Consider the following 21,640-nt stretch of genomic DNA (forward strand, 5'->3'; position numbering starts at 1 on the left):
CTCCCGGGGGCCCGGGCTCCGTTCTCCCGGGGGGGGGGGGGCGGGCTCCATCCACCCGGGGCCCCGGGCCCATCCACCGGGGGCCCGGGCTCCATCCACTCGGGGGCCCGGGCCCCATCCACTCGGGGGCCCGGGCCCATCTACCTGGGGGCCTGGGCCCCATCTACCCGGGGCCCCGGGCCCATCCACCGGGGACCCGGGCTCCATCCACTCGGGAGTCCGGGCCCCATCCACTCGGGGGCCCGGGCCCATCTACCTGGGGGCATGGGCCCCATCTACCCGGGGGCCCGGGCCCCATCTACCCGGGGCCCGGGCCCTTTGCACCTGAGGCCCATGGACCATCACCCGTGGTGTCCCAGTAGGCATTTCTCGAAGCGGGCTCGTCCGATTATATTAGGACCTCTCACCTCCCTCCGTCCCTCCGTCCCTCCCTCCCTCTCTCTCTCTCTCTCTCTCTCTCTCTCTCTCTCTCTCTCTCTCTCTCTCTCTCTCTCTCCCTCGCTATCCCAGAGCGGGCCCCTGACAGAAATTTCGGGGGGGTCAGCTGACCCTCTGACCCCCCCCTGGCTGCGCCACTGATCTTGGATCTGATCTTACGGATCCTGATCTCGGATCCGATGGGATCATAGATCCAGCCCTTTAATTTATCGACAGATCCGTAGGGGTCATGGATCCCAGACTATTTTTTGCTTGACCTCCAGTGAGATCATAGATCCTCACTTCTTTTTCATCAACACAGAAATCCCAAAAAATATTTGTCGCAACTCACAAACGTTCTGTTCTAGTGATTTTATGTGATAGCATGTCATAATCCATAGTTTTGTGGCACTTATTAAAGGGACTATCCCACCTTCGAAAAAATCCCGTTTAGGATTCGGAAATGTTACTTAGGGCATTGTGACGAATTTTGCAAGTTTTTACGCGTTTTCATTGTATGCTTTTTGAAATATTGCGACTTTTAGATTTCATCGTGACGTCATTTAGATCGCATCTGTGACGTAATGAAGGATTTACTTCATGCCAATGAGGGGGAAATTTGGCAGCAAATATATTTGCTTTCAAATATGACGCGGCTCATACAATAACAAAAGTGTCTCTGATTGGGCATTTTGTGGTTGGTGGTATGATAGTCAATGTAAGTATGTTTGACTTCCTGCATATAAAATTCAAATACTAAAATCACAATTCACATAGGAAAGGAACATATTTTCACCATAACTTTTAAAACGTTTGTGTCAATTTGAAATACAATTCAAGTGAACAAGTGTGAAATTTGAATGAAAATAACCAACATTCCTGACCTAACCTTACCTACTTTCCTAAAAAGTTTGTAATACCCTTAATACCAACCTAAAACCCCATGGCAGATGTCTACAACATAGAAACCTTTCAACCAGCCTACTACAGTAACACCTCACAACCTATTCCATTCCGAACCTATTTATTGGGGTTTTTGTATACTTTTACTCATTGCATCCTAGCTTGCGCTTATAGCAAACATGCAGGTATTTAAAGAAATGTTTTGTTTTTCCTTCTTAGCTGTTGAAATTTCTTAAAAGCCAACACAACACAACACACCATGCGCACATGACAGAGGTCTCCGTCACTGCGGAAGGAAGATCGCAATGCTGCTTGCAGGCTGTTGACAGAAAGTGATCAGTAAGTTATGTATGCATAATGCTAATTTTTTTTTTTTTTGTATACAGGGAGTTGGTCAGAGATTGAACATGTCTCAGCATCATATATTAGAATGCTGATAATTATGTATACGAGCATTGACCAATCAATTGAAACTAGAAAAGTAGATAAGTGCTTAACAAAATGGATTGGTGAAGATTAGATTGCCTATATAAAGCATGCAATGTTGACTACATAACATACTGCATAAAAATGTAGTCTGTTCCATATTATGTTTGCGCCTATGTTCAAAGCTGCTTCTTCAATTTGCTTCTTCGTTCAATGTAGGGATGTAGCCAAGGGGGTGGCCACGGGTGTCATGATCTCCCCCAAAGGCGAGAAATTAAATAAAATGAAATAAAAATAAATAAAAACAGCTGTACCATACCCCCAAAAATAGTGGGCCAAATCCGAGTTTTCCTTTTTGGAGGGGGTACGACACTAGGCCGCAACCTGTGGCCCCTCCCTCAGTAAAATCTTGGCTATGGCTCAATAATTTGAGTCTATGCTTTATGTCTATGACTATTCTATACAGGAGCTATGCAATCCTGTTTTCTTTCTAGGTTCATGCTGTTCTGAGGTGAAACATTTTCCTGGCATGGTGGCACTTTGTCAGTGTGGGGTGAGGTAGGCATCCATTGTGATGTGGCTGACCCTGTCGGCTCCCACTCCCCCTCTGACCCGGCCATGCGTCCCGCCAGGTTGTCGTGTTCCGTCAGCTGCTGCGCCGGCGTTGGCAGCGCACAGCCGCTACCAGCTGACACGCCGACCGGTGCGCGGCGCGCGTGCGCCGGGCGCCGACGGCCGTCGTCTGGCAGCAACAGCGCTGCCAGTGACTCGCGCTGCTGCAGCAGAAATTGGACAAGGATCGTAGAATCCTGGCGTTCCATCCATAATAGTCCATCCCAGGCGGCCTAGTCGGAGAACAAACCCATCGGCACCGGCGGCGGGCGCGCGCACATCGGCACCGGCGGCGGGCGCGCGCACATCGGCACCGGCGGCCGGTCACCGACGGATGACCGTTTTAGTGGCTGCGGCAATAAAGATAACAATAGTTTAATTACTTGCATGAATGCATTGATTTCAGCGAGTAGGAATACATAGTTACACGTAGTGCGTACTCCACCCGCACGAAGTGCGTACTCTTGTACTGCCTATCGGGCAAGAGTACGCAAATGCAGGGTGTTAGAAAATTGCTTACGGTCACGCTTTAAATTGGACGTAGGCCGCTGTGGTCATGACAATTTGTGGGCAAATGATCAGGCTTTATCGAAATTTACTGATCGTAGCTATAAACCAAAACCGAACGGCGTGAGACGACAAAATGCATTAGGTGCGTAGGGGAGAGTGGGGTAATTTGGCCGCTTTTTTTTAGAAAACGATGTAACTAAAAATCGACAACACATTTCTGCATTTTCTCAACGCTGCCAGGTGTGGCATACATTATACTTTCCTGGACAGTAACTTGAAACGATAGAGTAACTACTTATATTGAAATTGTGACGTATTACAAAGGTCTGCAAAGCGGCCAAATTGCCCCACTAGCAGGGTTATTTGGCCGGGGGTGTGGGACAATTTGGCCGGTGTTAGTTTCAGGCCATGATTTTTGTTATAGGCGAGTCAGCTTCACATTCAGCAATGACGCGTGTCCTACGACGCATTTGAAGCATTTTGGAGGTTGACTCAGCCGCCACAGGGGTCGAAAATAGTCAAAATAGCGGCTCTAGATGCGATGACAGTTTTTTTTACGAATAGCTTTTGAAGTAATCAAGCTAGGCCAAAACTAAAAGTACCATCGTAATTCTCTCGTCATTCCGCATCGAAACATGTATGTGTTGACCTCGAGAGGTCAAGGTCAAAGGTTGGCTTCAGGTCACGTTACCTCAGGTCGCTTGACCTCAAGGTTACGTGAGTTCAAGGTCATCATATATATCATTCGATGCGCCCTGACGAGTTGAGCACAATGAGACCATTTGCGCGGCTGTATCTTTTTTCTGTAAGTATTTATTAGCAAAAACGCGTTAGGTAACCTTTGATGACGTCACATGCCCTTACAGCTGTCCAATACGAAATATGGCATCAAGGTAGTCAAAGTTGGTCATGAATTATGTCCTTTATGATATAATTGACCATGACAACCTGGCCGTCCCAGCATAGTGACTCTGAGCGCACCGGCCAAGTTGCCCCGCTAGTCCCGGCCAAATAACCCCACATTGCCATTCTGAAATTTTTGTCTATAAGTCGTCATGGCTGTACAGAACTAGATGAAATTGCTCCTGGAACCGCTGAATACCCTCAAGAATGGCGCTATAATGTTGGAATTCGTTTACAGCCCAAATACTAGTTATACAAATTTTTAAACGGAAGTAATAGTTACCATTTTCTAACGAAATTTACGTTTTATTAATTTTGAATAAAACTAAGAGGGGGAAAGTTTTGACATTTGTTCTGGAGTTAGTTCTGACGATGGCAAATGAATAGAGACTAAAGTTATTTCATTCACTTTTATCAGCTTTCGTACAGGTGGGGGCGGCCAATTTACACCACCGGCCAAATTACCCCACTCTCCCCTACTCTTGTACGGTCCTCCCCTATCAGTCAATGGGGAAAAATGAAAACTGTTATTCTGGCGCCGGGAACGATCTCCAACTATCTCAAGCACACAGAATCGTGATTTCATGCACTCCTTGCAAGGTTCCATGCGTCACTTTTGCAATGTTGACCTTGCGTGACGTCATTTATGACGTCATTTGGGTCATATTAGTTTTTCGTCAATAACTCCCGATCAATATGAGCTAGCGATTCGGGAATGCCACCAATGGACTCAAGAAGACCTGCCGTATCGAATGATATGACAAGACCCGAATATTGGTCTTGTCGACCGAAAGGGCCTAACCCAAAAAAAAAACGAATGATATGCGATATGATCTCCTTCGACCAGCTTCCTGACCCGGGGGCGCTGACCTGACCGTGACCCGAGGTCAACACTCTAAGTTGACCTCACCCAAATAAAAAGTATATCATTCGACGCGCCTGAGCAAGGCGAACACGATGCTGCCAAAATCGCGGCTCTGCGGCCGTTTTTTGCGAAGTTATTCACCAAACACCAAAAACCGAACCGTACCTTGGGGCACTTGACCTGACCTCAGAGGTCACCGGTTGACCTAGGACCTTAAAATTGGGTATCAATATCTGCGTCTTGAAATGGCGCATACGCTCGTTTCTTCCGCGACGCGCTAGCTCCACCAGGGGCGAAACGGCGAGGGGGGGGGGGTCGTACCCGCCCTCCTCCCTCGGCCGGCGCATATGTAGAAAACCAATAGGTCCGGCGCGATTAGATAGTTTTTCCTTTGCATTTTGCATTTTGCATTTTGCTCTTGCCTTTTATCGCTCCTGCGATAAAAAGAGGGCTGCCCGCGCGTTTGTGAGCGCTCCAGGACTGGCCCCGTATTTAAAAAGCACTGATCTTTCCCTCGGCGTTTCGGCTTCTAGAAAATTCCTTTCGGCTAGCAACGGTAAGATAACGCTCACGTTTGGAAAAAGAGCGTTTTTCATATCTCTCACTTCTGGACCTTCAAGGCATTTTCCCTAACTTTTCCACTGCATCTGAGTTTTCAACTCCATCTCGGACTCAGGTTTAGGATAACAGCCTGTTTGTGGCTGTTCCAGTTCCTTGCCTCGTGGTTTTTGGCACCATTTTCTTGGTCAGTTAATTTATCATCTCATTGCTCTTGCTCTTCTTACTCCTGCTCTTAGGTTAAGTCTGCTGGTCAATTTTTCAAACTGGTTCATCTTTGTCCTTCCTCTTCGGCCTTCGCTCCATTGATTTTGTACTTGTGCTCACTGCTCTGTTCCACATCTCATCTCATCTGGTATCTCACACCATCACATTGCTCCATCTCCTGGCTTAAACCCCATAGTGAGGAAACATGCCACCAAAAACAGGCAATCCTAACAGATCTGCTGGAAGTACAGCTTCAGCTAGTCAGACCACTGTGCCAGAGGGTTCAGCATTTCTGCTGGTGCGGTATGAAGATAAAACCCTCAGCTTCAAAAGCACCAGCCCCTACAAAATCAGGGACTCTCTAAAACTCATCCTGTCTAAACGGCCGGAGAAGGTTACTCCGACCCGCAGTGGTGCTCTCTTGATCCAAACGAGGGACCGCACCCAGACAGAGACACTTCTGAATTGGTTTTCCATTGAGGGAAAGAAAATCCAGGTCATCCTAGCTGATAAGCTAAACCACCGGGAGGGGCTAGTGTATGCACCTGAGCTTGTGGAGGAGTCAGTTCAGGCTATCCTGGATGAAAGCGTCATGCGAGGGGTGACCATGGTTACACGACTACCATCAAAAACCCACCGTCCGAGTCCCCTGCTGAAAATCAGGTTCGCTGCCATGCTCCTCCCCTCCCACTTCTACGCTGCCTTCCTACGTTACGAGGTACGACCTTGTATCCCCCTACCACGCAGGTGTGGGCAGTGCCGGCAGTGCCTGAGGTATGGACATGGCAAAAACACCTGTCGGAGCCGCACTCGATGCGCACGCTGCTCTGAGGACCACTCGTCCGAAGGATGCACCGCCCCGCCCCGCTGTGCAGCATGTCAGGGACCACACCCTGTGACGGATAAAAAATGTCCTGTCTGGATGGAAATGGCTGCCGCCCTCCGTGCTGAGACTCAGAATCCCACCACCAGGAGTCCGGACGTGTGGCCGAGCCTCCCGACCCCTCGAGCCCCTACAGGCAAGGATCGGCCATCCACGGTCACCACTGGCACCCAAACGGATCCGGCCCAGCCGAGCGCGAACCAAGCGTCCCCTCCTCATGCCCCCCTGCCGGCCCCAGAGGAGACTCGTCCTCCCGCAGTGTCCGCCGGAGTCCAGCACTCGCACGCACCGCCCACCATGCAGCTGCGCCCACCCGGTAGGGCCATCGAAGAGAATCACTCACTCCCATTACCCACCGAGGAGCCAAGCTCTCCTCCGTCAACCACCGAGGGACAGAGTCCGCCAACACCGCGCGAGGAAGGACACTTCTCCACCTCGATCATCAAAGAGCAGCGCACAGCGATGCTTCCGAACGCAGCCGCGTCCCCCGCCAAACAACAGCCATCGAACACTGAAAACGCCCGAACGGAGACGTATAGCGAGAACGACACTGGGGACGAGTCGCTGACGCAGTTCAGCCCTGAAAGAAACAAAGCGGAGGCCCCCACTGTGCCCGTACAAGCGACCCCGTTCCCCGCCTCTCACCACACCCAGGCCCCGAAAGCGTCACAAGGCCCACTTTTTGGCTCCGATGACGACACTTTCGACTCCGCCAACACTAGTAGTGACAACGAGGAAACCCCGAAGCTACTCGCCATGACCCCAATGTCACGACTACCGTCAGCCACCTCTGACAGCGAATCTGACACTTCAACCCTTCCCGATCCGCGACCGAACACCCGCCTCCGAGCTCGGTCATCAAGGGAGCGGAAAAACATGGGCATCAGATCTCAACCCGTGACTAAGCGGGCTTCCGTTCCAGAAGAAAGCGCGTAGAAGGCTAAAGAGGAAGAAAGTTAGCTATGGCTAGGGACATGCTACTCCAGTGGAACGTAGGAGGGCTGCTAACGCACCTATCTGAATTTAAACAATATTTGCGGAAAGAATCCCCTCTGGTAGCAGCCATTCAAGAAACGCACTTTCGGGATTCTGATAACTACAATTATAATGTTTCTGGCTACACCCTTTATAGACACGACATAAATCATACTAATCGACAAGGAGGTGTGGCCCTATACATAGCTAACGCAGTTCCACAACGGCAAACAAACTTGACTACACCACTCAACATCGTTGCGGCTACTGTGTCACTTTTCAATCGCGACATCCTAATTGCTTCTCTCTACCTACCACCTAACTCTCCTCTAATCACACGACATGCTATGGACCAATTGCTAGCTCAAATGCCTGATAATTGTCTACTTCTTGGTGACTTTAACGCCCACAACCCTTTGTGGGGCAGCCGGCTTTTGTCGGTGCGCGGAAGGATAGTCGAGGCTGAGCTTAACCGGCGATCACTGGTGTGCCTGAACAGTGGCAGGCCCACATACCTTAGTCATAGTTACCACACAACATCAATGATCGATCTTTCTATCGCTTCTCCCCGCGTAGCACCACTCTTCAATTGGAATGTAACTTCAGATCCTCTCTTTTCCGATCATTTTCCTATCGACATAAGTCTTACGATTAGCAATATTTTACCTCGCGCGCTGACTTTGAAAATGTGGCAAACAAATAACGCTAATTGGGACGCATTTAACACGAGTATAAGCCACAATACGTCTAATAGTATTCATCAAACTGTAGATAGCTTTATGAACGCAGTAGTACTTTCAGCCAAAAAGACTTTGCGAGAAAAGAATGTAACAACCGGTTCTTCAAATAGGCCAAAAAATGTAATATGGTGGAATTGGAAATGCCAGCGAGCGAAAGCTATTAGAAAAAGAGCATTCCGAAACTTTCAAAAATGTATTTGCGATAGACATGCGGAACTATACACAGCTGCACGAAAGGAATGTTCTAAAGTAATCTACGCAGAAAAAAAGGCAGCGTGGGAAGAGTATGCATCCAAGTGTAACAGATTCACACCACTGGCCGAACTTTGGGGAAATGTGCGCTCTTTCGCTTCTCGAAAAACCCATCTCAGAGTCTTTCCACAGCTGCTCTCCAACGGTGTCTTCGTAACTGATCCACTCGCTGTTACCAACCTATTCGCAAAACATTTCGCCGACGTATCTTCCTCGAATCAGTGGCGGCGGAAGCGGGGGGGCAGCGGGGGCACGGCGCCCCCCCATCTCCCAGGGTGGGGGGGCAAACATATCTTTTTGCCCCCGCAAAATTGTTTTCGATAAAATACCACAATACTTCGATACTACGTCATGAACGTATGCCAGTTTGGCTGAGTACGTTTTTAATAAGTTGATAGTGCGAGTAATTTAGATTTATATTGTTGCCAGGCCCAATGTCATAGTAAACATTTTGATTTGATTGGCTAGCATTTTGCAACGCGAGTGCTACCAACCAAGAAGGTTTGCAGTAATTGGCTAACTTGAATGACGTCATTGGTTCAAAGGAAACAAGTTGTTCTGCCTTCGAATGTGGATGCGGCAATTGTGGCAATCGAAAAATCGCGGGGATAGCGCCCCCGATGTACCTATATGCCTGCTCGGTGTATTTGGCGAGAAAACCGGAGTGGACAAGACCGCGGATATCGACGCTGACCTGCTAGTGGCCCAGCTGAGGTGTGCTCACGCTAGTGGACTTCTCCGCAATGAGACTGGTTCGGTTGCCGAACTATGTGAGACTTTCTTTGGAAAGGGTGAGGTGGTGAAGGGGATGGTCAGCGAGGTACTTAAACTAGCGCAACTCATCATGACTGTGCCGATGTCCGCAGCGACAGCTGAAAGATCGTTCTCAACTTTGCGCAGAATCAAAACCGACTTGCGCTCCACAATCGGCCAGAAGCGACTGTGCAGCCTCATGCTTCTAAGCCTCCATGAGGATATAGCGAAAGGTCTGGACCCTGAGCTCATCCTATCAGAGTTCGTGCGCAACCATCCCCAGAAAAGAGTGCCAGTGTTCGGGGCATGGTAGTTGATGGCTGCTCCGCGTCACTTTAGTGTATGTGATGCAGTGCATGGGTGTATGTGATACACGTTTGTCTGGTCTCTGGCGAATAAAAGTTTAGCTTTCGCTATATTCTCGAAAAGCCGCAAAATATCCTGGATTTCGGGCGACGCGGGGGTAGTTGCCCCAAATGCCCCCCCCCCCCTGGATCCGCCAGTGGTGTCAGGTAGCCTACCATTTATTAAAAAAAAAAAATATATTTAAAAAAATATCGTATCAGGGCTGTGACGAAAAGTAAGTGGCCTAAATCCGATGAGAAAACAGGATTTGGGGGTACCCTAGGTTTGTCTCCGTAGCCCCCTCCCGCGCCCAAGCCCTGGATCCGCCAGCGGTGCCCCCCCATCCCAAATTACCTTCCGCCGCCACTGCCTCGAATATCTACTCTCCTAATGTTCACCGGTCTCTAACAGCAAAAACAGCGCGACTTGACTTTTCCTCTACAAACTCCGAATCCTCTAACGCTCCTTTCACCCTCTATGAACTTAAACTATCCCTAGCTAAGACGAGAACTAAAACATCAGTTGGCCCAGATGGTGTTCCCTATTCCTTTTTTACCAATCTTAACGAATTAAACCTTTCTACACTCTTGACTGTTTTCAATGATATGTGGCTAAGCGACTCCTTTCCGGATGGCTGGCTTAGCAGTACAATTATTCCCATCCTCAAACCCGGTAAGGATAGTAGCCTAGCAGGTTCCTATCGTCTCATCGCCCTTACCAATTGTATTTGCAAAGTGTTTGAGAGAATGGTGAATACACGTCTCCGATTCTTCCTTGAGAGCAAGTGCATCATCGACAGCTGTCAAAGTGGTTTTCGCAGAGACCGAAGCACGGCGGATAACGTGCTGCGTCTTATTACTGACGTCCAAACAAACTGGGAGCGTCGTCTGCCGACTGTCGCGGTGTTCCTGGACCTCGTGGCGGCTTTCGACAAGGTACATACTTCCACCATTATTTACAAACTACACTCCCTCGTAATTAAAGGCCACCTGGCAGCTTTTCTACGCAACTTTCTCATGCCCAGAACTTTTCGAGTTCGATGTCAAACGACATATTCGGACAGCTTCCCGATGGAACACGGCGTACCCCAAGGTAGTGTGTTGTCGCCAACGCTTTTTCTGATCGCTCTAAACGATATCCTCCTGACGCTCCCGCGCGTACTGACTTTTTCAGTACGATATTCTTTGTTTGCTGATGATATTGCTCTATGGGTCACACACAAAAATTACAAGAGGGCGTACTTCATCCTCCAAGCAGCTATCGACCACTGCGTCAACTGGTGCATGGAATGGGGGTTCTTCCTATCTGCTCCCAAATCTGCCATGATCGTCTTCAAACGTGGACCACCCCCGTCCCTGAATGACTCGCCTCGAATTGAGGGAACAGCTATTCCGTTTCATGAGTCTCATAAATTTCTAGGAATCATACTAGACTCAAAACTGACCTTCAGGCTTCACGTTGATCACATAAGAGCACGTTGCATCAAAAGACTTAACGTTCTAAGGTGTATCAGTGGCTTTTCCTGGGGTGCTGACAGAAAAACTCTATCGATGTTGTATATTGGCCTCATTAGATCAACTATTGAATACAACTGCTATCTATTTAACACAATCTCGCCCACATTGTGCAAAAGGCTGGAAGCCGTTCAGTCTACGTGCCTGAGGCTGATAACCGGGGCTTTTCGCACCACCCCCGTCCTCGCCCTACGAGCAGAATCCGCCCTACCTGCACTTAAAGACCGACGCCTCTACTTACTAATGCGTTACTACTATCGTGCGAAAAGCGTTCAAAACCACTTATCTATACCCGCAATAGAGCGAAGAAAGCCTCGAACGCGGCGACCGCTACGAGGATCCTGCTTTCTCCCTGATTCTCTTTAGGAAGCGCACACATCTTTCAACATGTGCCGGTTTGACGTTGCTCGCAAACCCCCTCCTACGCCCTTCTGGACCCGTAGAAACCCAACAATAGAATTTCTTTTCGACGACTGCAAAGAGTATATATCACCATTAGAGAGTGTTATGCTTCTTCAAAGCTACATGGAACAAAACGACGATTCAGCCTTTTTCTACACCGATGGCTCGTGCACAGACAATAAGGCTGGTTCTGCAGCCGTGGGACAAGGATTCGAATTCAAAGCTCGCCTCCCTGATTACAGCACCATCTTTACTGCAGAGGTATATGCGATAAGAAAAGTCCTCGCATACATCAAATCGGAAAATATCGAACGTGCTACGATATGCACTGACTCTAAATCGACACTTCAGGCCCTCAAACGGAAAGAAAACGTTACCCATCACGGCATCCATAATATCCACGAAATACTTCTGGAACTGACGGCAGCACAGCATGTTACTTTCCTATGGATACCCAGCCATCACGGCATTGCTGGTAATGAACGAGCGGACGCCCTTGCAAAGGAAGCTACACTGCTCCCTGAGTCGGTAATAGAACCTATGGCGCATGGAGACGTACTGCACATAGTCAAAATTAAGTTTGCGGAGTATTTGCAACGAAAATGGAATCAAACTCACGCGCCACATATCTACGCGATCAAACCAATTCACTGTAAAAAAAATCTTACAAGCCCCTTGTAGGAAAACCGCTGGCGCAAAAATGAGCATGCAGCGACGTGTAAAAATCGCCTCATATTTAGCTAGTAAGAGGGTACAAGCTTGTTTCGTTAGTAAATGACAAGCCCACGCCTCATAAACCGAGCACCCCCGTGTCAGCCCCTCGTTTCGTTATTCGGTACCTCGTTTGAAAACGAGGGCAAAACCAGCAGATCGGTACGTCGATTAGGCTCAGGACTCGCCTGGTAACCCAACCAGCTAGCGCCTGCTATTGCTGCCCAGTAGTAATACTAGCTCAATTGCGTCACCCCCTCCCCACCCCCTCCTTCTCCCCAGCCGCCCCTCCGACTGGTGGACGACCCGGCCAACGACAGCCACGACAGCGTGCCAGCCACGTTACAAAAAAACATACACAAAAATAACGTTTATTACTTATTAGCATACGATACAAAATATCTAAAGATATACATATTACAATATCATAGCGGAGTGGTGCAAAAGCTGATTCGAGTCACCACCAATAACATTCACAAAATAATACGGTTGCATGAGACACGATCGGGCACTTCCACGGACTTTGACGCAACGGCACTTACAACAGGCGAGTGAGCAAGTTGATCCTGCCATGTCAGGTACATTGTGCACTGTGCAGTCCATCAAATATTTGCCATACTTTGCAGATTCAAGCAAGTTTTTTTTTTTCTGGACGAGGCTTACCAACAGAAATATCGCTGGCTTCCGGTATGCCTTCATGCCTCAGTCTCCCACAACTTTAAGCAACTCTGCAAACAGAAAAGAAAATTAACTGCTGATTTTAAAATATCAGTGAGGATGGCTTTATTATCTACATCAACTGACTTTTGTATAAGATAAATCAATGTGAGGCAATATGTGTAGCTTACACATTTGGAAAAAAGGCTAGACAGCAACTGAAAGAAAGTCCGTCTTCCAACAGTCGGAATTCAAACGAAACAGTGGCCCACAACGGTCAAGGGGTGAATTCTATGACGCAACATGTGTTCAGAATATTACAAAATAAATAAAATGTCCCCCATTGCTACGTAAATATCATACAATATAACGTACCTTCGAAATATCCCAGCCCGAGAACTTCACAACGCACCGTGCCACAACACAACCGCACCAACCGCCGGCAGCCGCAGAACTGAACAATGGCGGCCGGAAATGACGGCCCCGCGCCGGAAATGAAGGACGCGTTTTAGAAGCAGTCTCAGACTCGTCGCTGCTCACCGTAGCAGGGATTTATGAGGCACTACCGAATCAAAGTCGTTTCGCCTCATTCGGCAACACGAAAACCCTACCAGGACTAGTCCGATGATGAGTTTCCGACTAGGTGGCGTGTGCGCAGGATTATATTTAACCCGCGAGTTGCTGGGGGGGGGGGGGCGTTAAACGCCCCCACTTTTTTCGCCGGGCCATAGCATAAAAACGGCGCGCCGCAGGCGCGCCAAATTTTGGGTACCTGTAGGAAATTGATTGAAGTTTATTGTTACAAAGTTTCAAAAAAATCGGTCGGAAAATTTTTGAGATATCGAGGTTTTAGTGACGTCATGATTTCTGAGTTTTCGACCAAAAACGGCATACGTTAAAAAAATCATATAAAATCACAGAATAGACATACAGACATGCCGTAAACGCCATTAGACTGCCAATACCATGATCAATCAAATAGCTATCTTCGATTATTGATTATCGTTCCGCATTTTCCAAAATCTTGAACTGAATCTTGGCAATTTTTTGTGACTACTTCACGACCATGATACATGAATTTCTTAAATTGAACTTTTTGAGCCAAACACGTACACATATGATAAAATGAATGTCACCATCGTGCTCTACGCCCCAAATTACCTATAAAACATGTGTCACAGGCTGCGAATATCAGTTTTTATTTTCGGGGATATGTGCCTACCCGGTTGACCTGACCTTGACCCTGACCTATGCTTGACTGACCCCTATATGAAGCTGACACTCTTGTAGGCCTTATAAGATGGATTGTGCACCGTTTTGACAGAGTTTATGGCGAGAGGCGCCCATTGCGAAGTCCTGAAGTCCATGCTACTGAAAGTCCGATTTCAGGTGTTTGACCTGACCTTGACCCGACCTGTGACCTCAAAATTCAACTTTAAAGTACTCATCTGAAGCGTCTCGTCGCGCTCTTTCGTTTGCCGCCTCGTGCGTTTCGCTGCGCCTATTGGTTCTCGAGTTATCGGCTGGGGGCGTTTAACGCCCCCCCCCCCCAGCAAACGGTGGGTGGCGAAATACCCCAGCAACTGCCGGGTTAAAGCACGTGCAGGGCGGTGCCTCATTAGCCGACATAATAATAATATGACACGATAATGAAACACGCATGTAACTAGCATGCAACAAGCTTCTGGCGGATTTAATTATGAGACTATGCGTAGTTTTCCGACACAGCGCGAAATCTGTTGATAAGCAGGAAGGGGTGTTAGGGAAGCATTTAAGTTATTAGGTTACCGTTTGTAACCAATTGTTTCACGAGGCCACTCTTTAACTAACAACCCTCAGGCTGATAATGTCCCTATATATAACAGCAAGGTACAATGGACGACCGTGTAACCCACCCCTTGTCATAGAATTGGCTCGTGACATTTTTTTTACAGTGAAGGCTCGGAATTTGGCACACTTGCAATCAGCCGAACAGGATAAGAGAAGTTATCCTAACTAGGCTGAGATGCGGTCACACCCGCCTCACCCACAGTCACCTTTTTGACAGAGCAGGCCCGCCTGTATGTCAAAATTGTAACATACGGCTGACCGTCGAACATCTACTAATCGGATGCCAATCATTCCGAAACGAACGCCGGCATATCACAAGGTACCTCGCTTTACATCGTCTAAATTTTGACATGCCGACCATTCTTGGTGATGACCCCACACTAACAGACTTGGTACTCGACTTCATAATAAACTCTAAACTAGTAGATGAACTCTAGCGCGATGACGACTTAACACTCGCGGGCCCGGGGGGGGCGTTTTTGGCCCCCCCCTGGCGAATATTTGCGATAGCTCCCGAACACTTAAGAATAGGAAAGCGAAACTTTCAGTGCCTTTTTTTCCCATCAATTTGACATCTTCTGAAGTAAAAAATTTGGACCTAACCCCCTTGGTGACGTCACAGGGTCGATTTTTCTAGACCCCTGCACGGCAAATTTCGACGGCACAGGTGGTTAGCTTCAAACAGCGGCCAAAAATAGAGTTTAAAAGATAAAGAAAAATTACGCGTACAGCGGTGTAGACTATGAAGTGGGAAAAAATGCAAAAATGTTTTTGATGACCTGAGGTCAGGTCACCAGGTCAGGTCAAGGTCACTATTTTGAATTTTACCCCAAAAATTATTTCAAGTCAAACATAAAAAACCGGAATATATGTGACACAGTAGGTCATGTTCTATCGATCCTGAAATTTTCAGGTCAATATCAGGTCAGGTCAGGTCAGGAGAGCTAAAAATAAGCGCCAATTTACGTAGTTCTACATTACCTCCTCGACCTGTGGTAAGTAGGGGGAGAGCGGGGCCAGTTGAACCACTTTTTATATATTGACATGCACAGCGAGATCTAGTTGGCATATCGAAAAATGCACAATGCCATGAAAAAATATGCTCTTTTGGCTTTATTTTAAGATATGTAAAATTATGTTTCAAACTATTTTGCTGCCAAACGCATGCTTATAAAACAGCTCTACGCCCGTTTCAAATGACCCCGATGCGAGGGTCAATTGAACCAGCCCATGGGGTCAATTGCACCTATCCTTAACAATGGGATGTTTTCCTCTTTAAGGCCACTTTCTTAAGGAGATATTTTGTCCGGTTTACTTTTCCAAATGCTACATTCAATAGGTCGTTGGAAAGCTAAAAGTGCAAAGTTCCTCATAATAGGTGACATAAAGTACATAGACTATGGTAAAATGGGCGGATGAGGAAAATGAGAAATGTCTCAGGCTATAGTGTGCTTTCAAGCAAAAGGCAGGAGAAAAAGGGGTCAAAAATTGAGCTCTATTAAACTACTATTTCAGTTTAAAAGCTCATTACAAAGGTAGACTATTTCCTTTAATGTTTACAGCCCCTGAACAATAACCATTGCAAAGGTCACCGGGGTCCATTGAAACGGCCTGTGACCCTGTTTCAACTGACCCTCAGAGAAGCGTTTCAATTGACCCCATCCGCTCCCGCCATCTCGCACGCGCCGTAAAGCACATGTCAAACGAGCTGGAGGGACGGCATCATGCTGAATGAAGGGCCAAATAAGGTGTTATTCCGGAGCCAGGAGTTCTTCTTTCAGCAAGCAAAGGTATATGAGATATCACAAAATATTCATAAAAACGATTTCTTCCAAACGTCCCTCAAAAACACAAAAACAAGTGTCAAATCAAAATTACCGTCCGTTTGCCGCCCAAACGCCGTTGACAAAGGAAGTGGTCGAGCGCGGATGCGCAGTGGTGTCGGCAACGCCATATGTTGCATACTGTTGAAAATAAAGCCATGTTTCATCTGACCCCGTGTTTCAACTGGCCCCGCTCTCCCCTACATGCGCATAACCCGGCTCGATTGAGTGACAAATGAATCAATGCCACTAGAGGATACCAAGAAAGATCAAGGAAAATGACTTGTGGATCAATCAAGGTCAAAGGTCACCACGTGACCTCGGTTCAGGTCACTGTATGTAGACACCATTCATACGAGTATACTTGAATGTATCAATACCGTCAAAAGTTACCACAAAGGGCTGATAGAATCATACGAAGTTTGCTCCAGGTCAAAGGTCACCACGTGACCTTGGGTCAGGTCATTGTGTATGACTACATTTCATCTGGAAATAGTAGCAGAACTATTGTAAATACGTATTCTAAATACGTACTGTACAGTAGGAAATTCGTGAAAAATGACGAGCTTGCTAGTATTTTTTTTTTTTACGAGTAACAGGTAGTTTCCCTTCATCACGCCGAAGTTTGTAGAAACTTCTACAATGTTCAATTTAAAGCTCTCATTTACTGTAAAGGATCCATTTTTTCAGAACATTCGTTCAGCTCCGAGTAGAAACGAGTGGCTTATGATAAGCAAACATTTGATTTTTCGGATTCTGGAAAGTTCTGGAAATTTCAACACCTCGTAATTCAATGCGTGCGTGACGCGCGTGGAGCGTCGAACGGTACAGATTTTTCTAGGGGCAATTATGAGGTATAAATATGTGCCTGCGGCGACATGTGTCATTGTTCGTCACATCAAGGATCACGACATGGCATCTCGCCGGGAGCAGGGTTTGTCGCCTGAGGAAATCGCCGCACTTTTGCTGGACGAATCCGTCTCCAGTGGTGATGAAGAGGAATATCTCGATGAAGAGGATACATCTGAGGAAGAGGACGACGTTCATCAATTCGTCGATGAACACGAGCCATCTGATGATGAGCCAGAACAGCAAGATCAAGCCGAGACAGTCCAGCGGCCGGCTGACCTGACTAGATCACAGCGGAAGCTGCTGGAAGCGAACTTTCGTCGGCAAGATCCCCGGCCTGCTGCTACGTATGTTGTCCGAGATCGCCGTCAAAATGCTGGCAGAGTGGTCCACAGAGCCGCAGCCGGCACGTCGCCGCCGAGATCTCGCCAACATTCTCACAGAGCGGTCGGGCGTGTGTGGTCCTGCTCGTCGGATCACTACAGAAAAAGACGCCTTCAAATTGTTCATCACGGACAGCATGCTCAAAAAGATCACGGACAGGACCAACCACAGGCTGGAGATCGAGCGTGGCCGAGTGCGGGAAGCCGAATTGAGACAAAGAGAGCAGCATCTCTACCAGCCTACCACGGAAACTGAAATTGAGGCTCTGCTGGGTCTATTTGTGCTCCGCGGCTTTTATAAGAAGCTGACGGTCAAGCAGCTCTTTGACCCAGTAACGGGACCAGCCATTTTCAGGGCGACGATGGGAGCGAGGAGGTTCGGCATGCTCCTGAACATGCTGACCTTTGACGATCGCAGCACCCGTGACGAGCGCCGAAAGGGGGACAAGTTTTGTCCCCTGCGAGAGCTCTTCGATGAACTGAACACGAATCTCCGTCTTCACTACAAACCGACAGAGTGCATCACGGTTAATGAGAGCCTCCTGCGGTTCAGAGGGCGCTGCTCGTTCCGGATGTAGGGGAGAGTGCGGGGCACATTCGTGCAAAAAATGGATAAATCCATATATCTGTTCTTTGGTTAGTGCAACGGCAAAATTGTTGATTGTGGTATGGAAAGGAACTATTGCAGATTTTTTCCTCTTTAAAAGTTATCCTCTAAAATTATTGTTTCTATTAGAAAAAAATGACTTTTAATAACTCTGAACGTTTGCACGAAACTGCCCCAACTATGGGGCACATTCGTGCAAGGGGTGGGGCACTTCCGTGCACCCTGCAAAGTTCTAGAAATTACCGGACATTACCAGAAATTTACCAAAGGAAATTGGCAGGGGGTCATTTCACTTGATTCCTTTCGACAAGAATGCATTGCACAACATATGTAGAAAGAATGGGCTGGCCAACAAGAATGTGCCAACTGCCGGCCTCCGTGACCTCGCCAAGTTCGCGTGAATTACTCGTCACGACGTCGCAAGCAGCCGAGACTGAGTCAGGCGAGCGTCATTAGTGAAACCTACTATAGATAAAGTCATAAATAGCAAAAACTAAAAAAATATGCACGAATGTGCCCCCAGGCAGTGCGTACACGAACCTGCCCCACAACGTTATTTGTAATATATTTCAAAATTTCTTGTTGAAAAATGACACTTTGTCAACAAACAAGTTTGCAGCAGTTCCGTGAATAGAGTGAGCACCTTCGCCCCCAATTTTGAAAAGCTGAACCACATTTCCGAGTCAGGATCACGAAAATGGATGATATTAGAAAAGTTTGGAAAGCTCACGAATATTACAAATTTGCGTTTTTATCAAGCATGACAGCAGGTACAGTGTTGTCTTCTACGGTGAACGAAGGGCGGCAATGATAGACACATTTCCATAATTTACCTTGAGCTCGTGCAGTCACTCGTGTTCCCATAAACTGCTGAAAACGAATGTGCCCCATGCACGAATGTGCCCCACTCTCCCCTACCTGCCGAGCAAGCTGGCAGGTACGGACTGCTCTTCTACACCGCCGCAGATGCCAACATCAGGTACATGTGGAAGGCCTGGCCGTACTCCGGACGCCCGCAGGAGCCAGACTTGTCGCCACCGAACACCACTCTGGACGTATCCGGCATCGTGCACCACCTGGTACAGGAGGTCAAGGGCTCTGGCAGGAATGTCACATGTGACCGGCTCTTCACCTCGGTGCCACTCGCTGAAGAGCTGATGGCCGACAGGCTGACGCTCTTGGGCACTCTGAAGAGCTCCAGACGCCTCCTACCGAAGGAGTTGACAGTGGCGCAAGGGCGGACGGAAAACTCAACAGAATTCGCCTTCCGACAAGGAATGACATTCGTGTCACACTGCCCCCGCCGAGGAAAGCTGGTCCTCGCCTTGTCGACTCAGCACCAGGCGCCCTTCGTCGACGAGGTCAGCGGCAAGCCGGAGATCATCATGGCCTACAACGCAACGAAAGGCGGCGTTGATGTTCTCGACGCCATGATCGAATCCTACATGGGGAAGCCACCACTACACCGCTGGCCTACGGCTGCCTTCTTCTTCATGCTCGGCGTGGTCGAGATCAACGCAACCACCATACTCATGCTCAACAGAGGACAGTCAGCTGCTGATACGAAGAGTGGCGTCCGGCGTGCCCTCATCTATGAAATGGGAAAACAGCTGGTCATGCCTCAGGTGCACGAGAGGACGGCCAACCCCACTGGGCTGAACAGCAAGTCACTGGACGCCCTCAGGTGTGTCGCCACGCGAGACACCGAAGACAGCAGGGAAGCAGGAGGACGTGATCTAGGCTGCAGTCGCAGCCGACCTAGTGGCAGCGGCGACGTGGCGGCTAGCTGTGCGGCAGGCGGTAGCAGTGGCACTCATTCAGGTGCATCCTCCGCAAAGGGACGCTGCTGGGCATGCCTGGAACTTCTGGTGGGAACTCCTAGCTACAAGCAGCAAAAGTCCCAGCTGACCAAAAAGCCGCCGTGCTGCAAGTGCATGCGGTATGTTTGTGAGCGCCACAGCACTGTGACCCGTATATGCAAAGACTGCAAAGCCGATGGCAGCGCATGAGAAAGCGACATTCGTGAGAGCAAGAATCTTGGAATCGGCTGAGATGCTTTGTGATTTGTGGCATTTCGCAATGCGCTGTGAAGTTTCAGTGTCGTAACCCTGCTTCTGTTTGGTGCATCCTGCTGAGTGTGTAAATAAAAGTTGAAGCTCCGTAAAAACGACTTTTCTATTACGAAAATCTAATCCCGAAGGAAACGAAGAAAACGGCCGAAATCAACGTAACTAAATGAATCGATAGGCAGAGCAGATTGCTGACAGCCAGTCAAATTGAATTCATCACACATACCTAATTGTTAGTGGCAATATTGCACGACGACCGACTTAGCCATGGCCCGATGAATAGCACCTGAGATCCTCATCCCTCTTGGGCCTGGGAGAGGATGCTTTTCGCCCCCCCCCCCCGACTATCGGAATCTGGTCAACGACCCCAAGCTGGGATTTGTTTTTCGTCAATAACTTCAACAAATTTGGTCGGAGAGTTACGGCAGCGTTACCATCGCATTCGTCTTGTCAAGCCGCGTCGAATGATATAAATTTTGTTTGGAAAATATCAAGTTCTATGTTGACCTCATGTGACCTCAAATGACCTTTGGTTGACCCTGACACATGAAAGGTCGTTTATGATGGATTCATACCCGCTGATCACGAATCTTGCATCTATTTTCCTCTAATCCTTCATTTAGAGCCTCTGGATGGCAGAATTGTCTTTATTACTAACTTGAATCAGTGAAATAGCCTCTAACAAGGATACTCTTCTGTGACCTTGACCTCTGATGTGACCTTGTGACCTCGGCAGCCTTGTATCGTAAGATGAACCACAAATAGGGACCTGATGAGCGTCAAAACATTTCAAAACATCTTGGAAGTTAGCACGCAAGATGTACGAAAAAAATGCAAAGTTTGAGGTCAATTTTGAGCATGACCTTGACCTTGACCTTTGATTTTGAGCTCATTTTCAGAATCCTCAGATTCTCTTCTTTCGTTTGACACCCAATTTTGCCGGTTTTAGAAATCCTGCCGTCCTCCAAAACGCTTACTTTGAGATCACTACACATGTGCCGGTTTTTGCCTTTGACCTTGACCTCTGACCTTGAAAATTGACCTGAGGTCAAAAATTTTAGGTGCTTTAGAATCGTCTCGTAAGGGCCTTTCGTTTGGTACCGCTTTTGTTTCCGTAGGTCCCTTATTTACGGAGCTAGACAGGGGGGGGGGGGCGAAAAACGCCCCCCGGGCTGCGGTGGTTGGGATTACCCCCCGGGCCCGGCCGGGTTAAAGGTTTTGCGACCCGCACCTCCCCCTGAGCCTGGAACAGCGGCCGGACTCAGAGACGGGACTATGTCGTTGATACTGCGCCGAAAACTCCAAAAGACCTTGACCCCAGGCCCTGAGCTCAACGATCGGGAGCGATGTGGGGTCGGGGATCGCAAACAGACACGACACAGTTGCCTGAAAAGGGACCGGAGTCCACCTCGCCCCACACACACGCCTTCGAGCTGCGAAGCGGCG

The 21,640-nt window shown here is 48.3% G+C and overlaps 2 protein-coding genes across 2 annotated transcripts; both read left to right on the plus strand.

Moving 5' to 3' along the window:
* Positions 1-6,329: 6,329 nt before the first annotated feature.
* Positions 6,330-7,220, plus strand: LOC122372141 (mucin-7-like). The gene has a single exon (XM_043349023.1). It carries the CDS (start codon positions 6,330-6,332, stop codon positions 7,218-7,220), a length of 891 nt encoding a protein of 296 aa, XP_043204958.1.
* A 10,264-nt stretch (positions 7,221-17,484) lies between these two features.
* On the plus strand, positions 17,485-20,064 carry LOC122372142 (the record flags this gene model as incomplete). Its single annotated transcript, XM_043349024.1, has 2 exons — positions 17,485-18,092; positions 19,063-20,064. Coding segments are annotated over exons 1-2 (1,610 nt in total), but the record flags the coding sequence as incomplete, so codon positions are not given.
* Between the last annotated feature and the right edge of the window lie 1,576 nt (positions 20,065-21,640).

This window comes from Amphibalanus amphitrite, unplaced genomic scaffold (genome assembly GCF_019059575.1).
Source record: "Amphibalanus amphitrite isolate SeventyFive unplaced genomic scaffold, NRLGWU_Aamphi_draft 001322F_arrow, whole genome shotgun sequence".
Classification (NCBI taxonomy): Eukaryota; Metazoa; Arthropoda; class Thecostraca; order Balanomorpha; family Balanidae; genus Amphibalanus; species Amphibalanus amphitrite.

What these genes read in the sequence shown, in the direction of transcription:
- LOC122372141 (XM_043349023.1), top strand. Translation starts at nt 6,330, where the DNA reads ATGGCTGCCGCCCTCCGTGCTGAGACTCAGAATCCCACCACCAGGAGT.